Raw genomic sequence first — 12,689 nt, forward strand, 5'->3', positions numbered from 1 at the left:
CGACAGGCCCTCATCTTCTCATCGCTAGTGAGATGAGGAGAAAATCTAGACAGGGGCAAGAAATGAGACTTATACTGAGATACAGACAAATCACCCTGCACTAGGGTCTCAAACTAGATCGCCCGCTGGATCTGAACGTGCTTAGGGAAGAACTTCTGGTCGAAACGGACTACGAACTCCTCCCATGTCCAAACAAACTGAGGCCCGACCATCTTGGATACAGATGACCACTAATGACGGGCCTCACCTTAAAGAAGATAGGTTGCAAGGGATACTCTCTGATCCGCAAGACACTGTATAGTGTCAAAAATCCTCGCAACCTCAGTGCGTCAAGCCTAGGCGGCAGAAGGGTCAAGGTCACCACTAAACCTCGGGGGATCATACTGCCGGAACTCTCAAGCTATGTCACTAGCACGTGGTAAGTTAGACTGCCCAGAAACCTTGACAGTAGTAGGCTGATGGGTCTGCAATGCAGTGGCAACAAGCTACATCAGCTACTAGAAATGCTCAGCTCCTATGAGTACTGTTGGAACGGCAGGGGTGGCACTCACCTCAGGCGGAGGTACGGGTGCGGCCGACGGGGAGGAGCTTCTGTAACTGGAACAACAGGTTGAGGAGGGGGAACCGGCGGGGGAGCTGGAGCAACTGAAGGAGCAGGCACTATAGGCTCAACTAGAGGAACAGGCTGGATCGGGACCTTCGGAATCGGATCCTCAACAACGGGAGCAGGATGTGCTCGAGTAGGATGGGTATCTTGGGTGCCTCGTCCACGGGTACCACAACCACGGGCACCGCTGCCATGAGTGCCATGACCTCAGATGCCACGTCCACGCGTCATTATCTACAAAACAACAATGATGCAAGAAATCAGGACAATTATAGGCTAAATACGGAGCGAAAGGAAGGATCTTGGGACACTACTCGTCCTATGCTCTGAGCAGACATGCGATGTCATCCCGAGTTATTCCAGAATTACTTGCTAAGCTTTGATACTAACTCCTGTCATGCCCTAGACTCGATAACCAGACACAAAAGGAACTTGATGGCCAGTTCTGGCCGCAACAGCCTCCGTAGTACCCCATTCTCGGCTCCTGAGGCAGGTTCCGATCCTGGGATCCTATAAGGAGGATTTCCATAATAGTATAATGATTTCTGATATGAGTATACCCAATATCACAGCAAGTACATCTGAGAATAACAAGGGGCACACATCATAAAACCCACTAAGAATTTAAACTTTTATAAGCTTACATTGGTCCGAAAGGACATACATAAGTTAGTAGGAAAAGAGAGAGAACTTAGCAACACTAGAGTCCTTAAGCTAACTCTACGCCATGCTCTGCTGCTATGACACCTGCCTAGAGTCTCCTGTATGCATCAATCATGGCCTTACCAAGGCTTATCATGAATATCATGCAATGATTACTGGACGCCATACCAAGGCAATGCATGAAGGGACTTATATAGCCAAATGCGAATACGATGCAAAGTAATGCCAGTGCTCATATCCAATCCACATATCAAATACATTTCCAGTCATAAGGAAATCAATGGGGTCCATTACACTACTGAATGACTACCGCTCTACAGACCCGCATAGTTAAATGAGCATAAGAGACCTCATTACCTGCCTGTGGATAGCCAATCACCAACAAGGCCTGACGGTAGCGGACCCATTTCACGAGCTAGTCAGACTTAGCCTAATAATGCCCTCCCTCATAGGCGGATAAGGCCACATCCCTACCCAACCAACTACATGACAGTGAGAGTCACAGCTTAACGGTATAAGGCCCTAGTGCGCTCATAGTTTCCACTTGGTCACAGTGTTGGGGCATTCCGTTGGTACCATGGAAGTTTTGAAAATTTCACCCATGGGCATCCTATGCACCTGGTATGCTTAAGTATCATTTCTGGTGTCCACACATCCAGCCACCCATGAATATCCCTGTGGAGGCAAGGCCCTGATGAAGCGAGGGTGAATGTCGATCATACTATGCAATGTAAGATGCATGAATCAAACAAACAACCATGCATTATTCCCAAACATGCAACATGCTCAAGAGGGGAAACTCCATCCCTCACAATATTCTGCCCAATGGCATAACCATGACCAATCACATCTCAAACAAGCATGCGTATGATGCGTATGGGAGTGGGTCATGAAGACGAACAAAGATGCCAATGCGGTGAAGATGTTCTCCCCTCCTAACTATTAGAGACTAAGTTCTTAGACAGTTTCCCAAAAGGAATACAACCTCTAGTGGGGGACCAATAGCCTGTGGTAGCCCATGAGACTAGATAGATAATGGCATGGGCCTAAATAATAAGAATGGGCCTAGCAATGGTCTATGGTGGACATTTAACCACCCATAGAAGCCAGAATGGGCCTAACAAGGGCCTAGAGGGGCAAACCAATGTGGGCATTCAACCACCATTGTCCCCTGAAGGCGGCCCAATAATAATCTACCAAGGATCAAGGCCTGTGTTCCGAGCATCACCATAAGAAAGAGATGGGCAGCTATATACATATAGATACATCACATGTTGGGCCTCAATAAAGTGGCCCAAGGCTACACATAATTCATAGGTCCAATAGGGGCAATATATAGCTAAATCCACATGCAATAATATGGGCCCATAAGGAAGGTTAGGGGCAAAACATAAGGGCCACCAAGTCCATACATTGTGGTGGGCATAGAGGGCAGCCCATTACTCCAACACATGGGTGAGAATCGTATTCAAGATTAGCAAGTTGGGCCTTACAACCTAGCCCAAGAATTTAGTTGTTTTGGTGGGAAACCAAGGGCTCAACCACTCATACATTCCGGCCCACTAGCCCAATAGAATATTATGGAGAATATAGCCCAAGAATTCACTGGGCCTATCTAGAGGGTCCAACCCATTTGGGCTTACAAGGAGTCCAAAAATCTGGTTACATATAAGTACCCATATAGCCCAACTAAGGTGGGCCTCAATGATGTATTAATTAAGCCCAAAATTAAGGGTGTAAAGGCATGAATTATCCCTACAAAATCTTCATTGTATGGTGGGATATACAACATATCTAGGTGGGCCCACAAGGTAGGCTGGAGGGCTAGCCAAGGCTGGACGCCCCAGCCTGGGCGTCCCTGCCTGATGGGCCACTCCAAGCCACACCACAAGAAGTACAAGGGCCTGATGGGTCTAAAATTTTACAAGGTGATACTTCTATAGGTAGTACATAACTCCAAAAATTTTTATAAATTTTAGATATTCCTAAGTATTTTAATTTATTTACGGAATACAGTCTGCCCAAAAATTCTGATTATCCTGGGCATCCCAACATGGTGGGACGGTCTGGCCTTAGCCACGGTGTGCATAGGGGTCTATTGGTCCCAAAAACTTTTAAATGGGTCCCACCATAGGTAGGTAACCTCTATATAAATTTTTATAATTTTTAGACACCCAAAAGTATTTTAATAAATTTCAGAATTCCAACCTGTCCAGGGTTGAATGTTGCTGGAAATATAGCTGTCCACTGTCCTGAATTTGGATAATCCAAATGGGTGGGTTCTGGGAGTCCAAAATTCCTAAAATTTGGTCCTAAGGTCCCTCATTAAGCCTAAAACAAGGTGAGACCTAGAAATATGGCCTACCTTCTAAGAAAATATTTTTAAAATTTTATTTTTATGGAACTATGCTGCTGGACTGCACAACAGAAATTTCTGGCAGCCCACTATATTGGCCCACCCTTTTAGATGCCCAAATGGGGTCCATTGGACCTAAATTATATAGGTAGGTCCTAGCATGGGTGGACACCTCTCTGCAAAATTTTATAATTTTTGAGGTAGTATAAGTATTTTATTTAATTCATACAAATTATGGTCAGCAATGAATATCCAGAAAATCTGGTGGTGTAGAAAATACTGTTGTCCCATGTTTGGTACCACATGGGGTGGGCCTATACTTGCCCAAATTACTGGAAAATTAGTGGGTTTGATGGTCCCACATATGGACAGCAAGTGGGGTCCACTGGAGTGGCCCACTTACTCCCAAATCAAGATGGAAAATGAGCATTTCTAACATGCAATGTTGCTAGACTGTCTAGAAATTGGTGGGTTTGATGGTCCCACATATGGACAGTCAGCCTACTTTGGCCCATCCCATAAGCCTCAAACATGGGGAAAATGATGCGGGCCCCATTCCACATCAAAGTGGGGTCCACACTCTAGAAAACTCCTAAAGAAATTTGGGAGAAAAAGACATACAAATAGTCCCAAACAATTACTCAAAATTATATTATAGATGGGCTTAAAATCTGGATAGCAACATATGCTATCCATATTTTGGTCTATAAAAATTATCCAAAGGGTTTTGCACCCTAATCCATCAAGTGTGGTCCACCTAGATGGGTCATCAGGATTTCAGATCCATCAGTACATCAAAAACTCTAAGAAAATCCATATTTGGAGACCACCCAACCCATGCATGTCATGGTGGGCCTGGACGTCTAGCAAGGTGGGCCTGGACGTCCCATTTTCTGATGGAACTGAGATGTTGCAGACCACATCAGTGGGCCACAAATTTCTAGCAACAAAATGAAGAGAAAGGGAGAAAGATCACAGCCATAGTGTAAGTTTCGACACTATAAACCTTCCACCTTCAATCCACACCATCCACTACATTGGTGGCTTACATGCATGTCATTTACAATTAAAAAGAGGTGCTGAGGTAGGGATATCATTCCTACCATGCATGTAAAGGTTAAATTGACCTATGAAAGGTTAGATCTAAAAAAATAATGCCTCATGGTGGGTCCATGGAGAATGGCCCAACATGGAAGAAGATATGCTTGCTCTAGGTCCATGACCTTGAATCTAGGAGTCATGTAGGACCTCCACCATGGATTAGTGGGTCCTACATGCTTTCATTCATGTAGAAAAAGAAGGACAAGAAGAAGAAAGGGAGGAAAATCTTCATGGAGCACCCACCTTGAAATATGTCTTCCAAACTCCAAGATCCAAGTACTAGGCTTCAAGAGGAAGATGATTGAAGGTTGTAGATGGGTTGCTAATGGTTAAATGGAGAGGAAATGAGGGAAGAAAGGGCTAGAATAGGGAGGAGAGTTGCTGGAAAAATGGAGGAGTGGTGACATGTAAGAGAGGGTGAAGAAGAGAAATGAGGGAGAATAGAGGAGGGAGGAGGGAAGTAGTAGTAGTAATAATGAGTTAGGAGAGAAATGATAGGTTTTTGGGGAAATGCTTCTTAGGGAAGAAAAACACATGGGGAAGAAAAAAGAAATCTCATGATTACTTTTAGAAAAGAGAAACTCATAATTGCTAGGCTAGGCTAGGCAATCATGGTAGTTTGCATGGGAAATAGTGCACTAGGGTGGGGCCTCACATTTGGAAATGTGCAAGCCAGGTGGGTACCACCAAAATGCAATCAATGGTTCAAATAATGCACGGCCTACAACTTTTGATGTAGACGTTGGATTAACGCACGAGATGCGGTGTTGGAACCGCGGCGACGACGCAGTTGCAATGGCATAGGTCTTGCGTCAATCCGAGTCGGGTCTACGTGACCGAACACAAGGATGACCGCAAACACTACCCGAGAGTCGCGGGTCACTAAAATTTGATTGGTGGGACCGCGGAACCAAAATGAATGAGATGCATACTCTCTCACACACACATGCACACATGCGAACTCAGGTTAGGGCTTATAGGTTGCTCCATCTAGGGTACACGTTGTACGTGCATATATGGTAGAGCAGGCGGAAATCTTCCATCATATGTGTCAATGCGAGGCTATTCCCTCACCTCCAATTAACAAGCTGGCCGCAAAAGAAGTGAGTGTGGTGATCTCTCTCCCTTCCACTAGTGAGATTAGTCTCACTGGCATACACAACACCACGCTCCACTCCCATGATACGTGCCATGATATCCACATCGACCCTAGTTTCTGTTCTCCCCAACGAGATAGTAAACTGGAGAGGTTTAAGAGTTGGGTCCCTTATGTGTGCATAGAAGGCTCACACAGTGCCCTCACTAGTGTGTGTTTTTCCTTCAAATATGGGACCCCACCCATTCTCTAGGAGGTGGTCAATCACTGGATATATTCCAAATAGTTTCTCATCCACGTGAGTTTTGAAAACAACTTGCGATTACGGAACTTACCGAGTCAGGTGCCTGCCGGTAGGGACCTCTCTATCGGGATTTGAGGATCGAGGTCCCGCTTTGACCTCTGCTCGGCACTCGGACTTGTCTCGACACTTGTCTTCTTTTTAGAGCGACTTGGAAGACTTGGTTTAGCCTCATCCGGGGCAGCTCTCTTCTTTCCCATAAGGGAAAGGAGCGTCAAAATGGAGAAGATGGCGGTCACGAACTCAAAAAGAGCCATTGAGGTGGAAAAACTTTGAGGATGGAGTGGATTTGGAGGTATAAAGTTTATGAGACACAAAAGGAGGGTTTTGTGCTCAAATGAGTGAGAATAAGGGAGATTAGGAGATGTAAAGGATGGTTTTAGAGAAATAGTGGTGGAGGGTGTAGGATGTAAAGAAAATGGGAGATTTGGATGTATGAAAATGAAGATTTGAGAGAGGAAGAGGGTCTTTAGAGAGTTTGGAGGGGTTTGAGGGGTTGAAAATAGGTAAAGTGAGGGAAAAGGGGTGATAAGATGGTTTAAAGGGGGCCCCCACACGTGGGAGGGACCCACCTTGGTCAGTCGGAAGGCGGTGCACCACTGATCCCGTGGCACTGCCGCGCCCTGCTAGATCTGCCGGTGGTGCGCTGCTGATCACGTGGCGCCGTTGCGCCCATCTAGCTCGGCCAACGGTGCGCTACAAACCGGGCGGTGCCACCGCACCCATTTAGTCAGTCCGGCGGTGCCTCCGCCATGGGGCGGTGGCCACCCTCTTCCAGTGATGTATTTTGGTCCGTGGGACCCCCTGGGCCTCCCTGAACTTTGTGATTTGGGTCCTTAGGCCCGTAGGGTCCGTTTTCGTGGTCCAACACGTGCGTATTCACACCACTTAGATCCATTTCACATTCGAATTTTGTCAACTAATGACTCAAACCTGTCGACTGACGGCCTAGAGGTGACTTAGATCAATTCACAAGATCTAAGATACGTTGTGGACTAAACTACACTGTTTGGTCTCACCCGTCGATGAAACTTTCGGATCTTAATGTGGTCTCTAAATTCCATCACCCCCTTCTTAAGTCAGAGTGCGTCAGAGTGCATTGTGTTACCTATAACCAAGGTCCAATTTAATCTAAATTATGCTCTGATACCAACTTGTAACGCCCCAAATTTTGAGGGTTGAGCAATGCTCTACTCTCGAGATTCAGAACATCACTTATGCAGTATGGATGATGATGTTCAGATTTCATCCATATTAATGAGTCAAGCATGAGTGATATTATATTAAAACAACATATGTTACTCTAGATATAATTAAATTAAGCAAGTGGAAGTCTGAAACATATTAATTTAAGCATGTGGGTGTTTCACAAACCTCCAAAGTATGAGTACGTAGCCAAGTTTAATATATACGTGTATTATTTTAAAATGAAAAAAAATATGAAAATGTAAAGTGTCCAACTAAGCCAGATATCCCCGTAGTCCCTGCGCATCGGCCCGAGGTCTACATCAACCCGCCAGAGAGCTGAAAGTAGGAGAATTCCTCCTCATCCATAAAGTCCTACTCCATTGCATATATTTCGTCAGCACCTACATCTAAATCAGAGTCTGGTTGGTGTTTTAAAATACCATCCTAGAGTGGGAGTGAGTAATCAACTCAGTAGTTCTATAAGGCAAAAGTTAACATGTTATCAAGTCAATCAAGCAGTAATGATAAAACAAACAAACAATCACTTCCCAACTATTCTTTTTAATGCAGAAATGGAATGCAAGTAATGATGTATGCCATCGCACTGAAGCTCCCTCACAAGTGACTTCAAAAATCTATTTCGTATATGACATCACTTCCTCAAAACGGTGTAATATCATCACCTTTAAAGCACATCTTAACTAATGCAGTGCGATGCATGGTCGTGTTAACCAAGTAATTAATTACGTTTATTCATACAACAAGTTTGGGAAGCTAGGGTACCTCCCTTTATATCATTGACCAAAATCAAAGGATCCATCTAGGTTCGTCACTCCTAGTTAAGCAGATACGATAGGTAAGTTGTAGGGTCATCACTCCTAATGAAAAATAATCAATAGGCAAGTTCAAGAGTTTATACTCGTAGTCACTATGGGAAGCTCGTCACCTCAGCGCAGGCCGACAGCACGAACACGGTGTTCCCTACCACCATGCCCAGCTCACGAGTCTGAGTTGCTCACTGGTCATTATGGGGAGGCTTGTCACCCTAGCGTAGGCTGACAACTTGAACACGGTGTCTCATACTACCATGCCTGACAAATGAGTCGTAGCAGATCCTGGTACCATAGTTAAAGTGGGCCTTTACATTGGTAAGGGGTACCTTAGATTCAAGTAGTAGTGTTCATACATGGTAAACCACCATAGGCCAATCGGTTCGTTAGGCAAGCTTGATTAGTACGGGCATACGCTGACTTAATCGACATGGAGCGCATAAGTACTCCTCGTGGCCTAACCACTGTCGATAATTGTCGTGTGACTCGAATTCATCGAGTATACCCAATGTGGCGAGACTAGTTCGGCGACCCGAACAGGGACTGTTACCGATTGCCTGGGCTACGTTGTAGCTTCAATCCTTCTCATATGCAGTAAGTAGATACATATGATAATCATCTCAGCATTTAACAAACAATCCAAGTGAATTCCTCATTTGAACATTTCATTAAACACATCGATCATGTTACCAAACACTTACATTTTATCAATTAATCACATAGAGGCAAATATGATTATATAAAAGAAACTATACATATGCATAAGGCAATAAAGAATCCTATCTTAATACTTATAATAAATATAAATCACCAACCATTTCTCATTCAGACAATTCATCAAACACTTAGACTACACTTCACCAATTATATAGACTAGGTTAGTTATAACATATATTTTAACAATTCCTTATATAGAGAGATCAACGTGCATATGACAATAATGAATCCTAAATCAGTAATCATGGCAAGCACAAATCATGTTCAAATGTTCATTCAAACATTTCAACAAACACATGGGATGCATCTTTTACCCATCACAGTTTATATATGTATATCATACAGAAATCAACGTATCTAAGATAATACGGCAGCAATCAAGTCAGACATAAGTCATTAGCCGACATGAAAGCATTGATAACCGCAGCCTAAGCATTTATAATCCACACCTTTTGTCAGAATACTCGATTCAGACTCGGTTCAAACTCTACGTTTCTGAAAATGGAGTGTCGGGCACCTAAATGACAAAATAGGTTAGGTAATTTGACAAAAAACTAACCTGGATCTCTTCAACGATATTAGGGTTAGGATTTCTTACCCAAATCATAGCTGAAAAGGATTGTGGAGCATAACGGGATGGAGATTTCGTGCGTGGAATCGTGGGAGAGGATTCCTTCAACAATCTCTCAAGTTCTTCCTTCTCTCCTTCCTCTTTTCTCTCCTCTCTCCCTTAGGGATTTTGTGAAATTCGTATATGAGAGAGGAGGGGTGAAATAAGGGCTATTTATAAGCCCAAAAGTGATGTAAATGGCCCCAGGGCCACTTTATACATAGGTTATACCCTTTGGGCAGCTATTTTTGATGAATAGGGCCCATAGGGAGGCCCACAACTCATCTACGTCATATGGTATGCTCTCTCATAATGGATCCATTTCAGGACATGATTTTGGGGTGATTGGATAAGCCGATCGACTATGGAGAACCTTTGTCAGATCAATGGTCATACTTACTCAATCGAGGCCACTGTTATACGGATGTGTAGGGAAATTTCCTTTCCCCATGGGTGAAATTTGGTAAGAAACTGATGGTCCAAAATCCACAATTTTGCATGAGAGTGAACGGCCTAATTCACTTAAGTTTTGGTTCGTTTTCTAAAGGTATTCGTGTTTCTCACGCACTTCACTCATGGCTCAAGTTATACATTTCTGGACACCATCTGGGCTTGATTCCCGTGATGGTTGTCAAGCCCAGCAGGACGAACATAATCCTATAGTTTCGCGTCATCAGACCCTCGACATGTGGTCTAGGTCTGATACGGGGTTTCAATGTACTCCCGAGAGCAACAGGCTCTTGGGATTTCTCCTAAGTTTTTATATAGTATTGACCCAGTGGTACTCAAGGTTTTGGGCCTTCTCATTTGAAAAAATGGTGGCCCAAGATTAATCTACCGATTATTTAGTTTAGTGCTTAACTAAATTTCACCTAAATTATACGATAGAATGTAGTCCTCGGGTAGTTTTGCCTGAGGTGGTACTCGGGTCTTTGTACGGATTTTTTCGAGTCGTTACAGGTTTCGACGAAAGTCCAACTGGATGAGCATCCCTAGGTTGATGTGCACTCACGCATCCATGCATTTTAAATTAGACTGCATCATGTATTGTTTTGAATGCCTTGTTGTTTAAAACTATGCTTGACTAATACGGCAATGTGTAATCTTAAGGGGAATTACATTAAGCTGGTCATTCATTCATCAAATATTTAACCATACAGAGTATACAGGCTTAGATAAGGGCGCTTATGAAGCAGGGCCAGATGCCGACTCTGGATGCTTAAAGGAAGAATTTTATGAAGAGGAGCCACGCCAGGAGGCGGCAAAATTTTATGGGCTCAACTGATAGTTTGCAAGTTTACTTCTTTCCTAGCTTTAATGTTTGAATATTTAAATATTTGGATTTTGTATTAAGTCCCTAGCTGAGCGGACTAAGATCTTGATATATTTTGGTATATGATGGTTTACCATGCTTAGTTTTATCCCTCGTACTCTGATTACTACAAATTACTATACGTATGCTGTGTTTCTAAGATAACACTTGTGTTTTTGAAACGGAAGAGCATTGCGCTCGAGTTTAAAAAACTGAGGCGTTACAACCTCTACAAGTTAATATGCACATTTGAAACACAGTTAGCAGATTCAAAATTCATTTCCAGGCTAATTCAGAAATCATTCATCGGTTACCAACTCATTTGGTAAAAGCGGTTTACTAGTCACATAAAAAGATCGGCTAGTTGAATGTGGTTAATACACAACCATTGAATTGACTTGCAATAATTAATTCAATATAGATCAAGGAATAAAAAACAATTTCATAGGACTGCAACCACTAAAACTAGGTTGTATCACCCCATATCAAGCCATTTCAGTCTAATACAGGATGATCCAATTGTACTGTTTTTGGATGAAACTGGCACTACAAGAAAACAATTTTTTACCAGTGACCAAAAATGCTGATAAAGGCCCAAAAAACCATAGATAAATATTTTACTAGTGTCCAGACATGCGTTGATAATGGGAGGCATTGCTAAATCATTTATTGGCTATCGCATCATTTTTTTGGTGCTTTTAATGGTTGCCACTATAAAGGAGACTTTTACCGGTGATCATCATCCTTTACCGGCGCTTCTGCTGATCGTAAGTAAAGCCTGGAGAAGCACTAGTAAAAGATGGAAAAGCAACGGTAAAAGTCTACTTAACTTCCACAAAAAGGTTGCTGAAACGCCGGGAAAGATCTGTAAAAATGCCGAAAAGGGCCTATCAAAGCATTGTTTAGACATATCAAAGCGTCGGTATAAGTCCATATGATTGTTTATATTTAATGGGAACTTGTAATTTTTTTTTATATATTTGAAACCTAAAAAATGTTGCACAACTCAATTAAAAATGAATACTAAATAAATTTGTATTACTTTACAATGAAAAGTATATAATATTTACAATAATAAGTTGAAAATGTTTTGAATACATATAAAAGAAATCCCTCCAGCCATCATCTATCTCTGCCTGCAACCTGAAAGACAAACTAACAAAAAGAAATTAATTATATTTCAACCATTTCCTGTGATTTGGATAGCATATCCAATGACTTAGTTCATGTTACACTGTAAACTGACTTGCATGATTTCGACAGTTTGTTTTAAATCAATTGTATTGTATGCATTTAATTTCGATGTAATTTCCAGATGCCTGCTTATCATTCATCACACTCTGATCAGATGGTATCAATCATCTAGTCAGAATGATTTTGGCTAATGTTGGGACATGTAGAGCATTAGACTTAATATATGGTTTAGTTGAAGATTTGGCTTTCCAACAAATTCACACCCATATACAATGCAAACTAATTGGCACCAAATCAAGATCTGAACATGAAAATGTTTCATGTAAATTCCTTTCCATAAATGAGAGATTAACAACTCTAAGGTAATGAAGCACAACTACAACGACTGTAGTGATCATTACCGCTGATGACCCAAGTCCAGTTTTTACAACATCTGGTTTGCACTTCTCTAGCAATTGTTCTAATGGACCCCTCTATAATAAAGGTAATTGATGAGAATGGTATATTGAAGTAAACACATCTGGTGTCAAAATATGTCCACATGCTTCAATCTAAAATGTTGCAAATCTCAAATACAAGACATCTATCATAAAATTCTAAAAATCCAAACAATGAAAGAAAGCTAGGATAATTAGGGCCTCATTGCAATAAAATTTCACCTGTGGCCACAGAGATGAGATTATCTAAATTTATCAAAATCGGTTGTTGCAACCG

General features: G+C 42.3%; 1 protein-coding gene across 1 annotated transcript in view; it reads right to left on the minus strand.

Moving 5' to 3' along the window:
- Positions 1 to 400: 400 nt before the first annotated feature.
- Positions 401 to 12,689, minus strand: part of LOC131244140 (vegetative cell wall protein gp1-like) — a 30,890-nt gene continuing 18,601 nt past the window's right edge. Inside the window, exons 2-3 of the mRNA XM_058243792.1 lie at positions 552 to 794; positions 401 to 464 (exon numbers count right to left, since the gene is read on the minus strand). Coding sequence (XP_058099775.1) covers positions 401 to 464; positions 552 to 794 — 307 coding nt within the window. The remainder of the gene's footprint in view (positions 465 to 551; positions 795 to 12,689) is intronic.

Source organism: Magnolia sinica, chromosome 4 (genome assembly GCF_029962835.1).
Source record: "Magnolia sinica isolate HGM2019 chromosome 4, MsV1, whole genome shotgun sequence".
In the NCBI taxonomy this organism is placed as follows: Eukaryota; Viridiplantae; Streptophyta; class Magnoliopsida; order Magnoliales; family Magnoliaceae; genus Magnolia; species Magnolia sinica.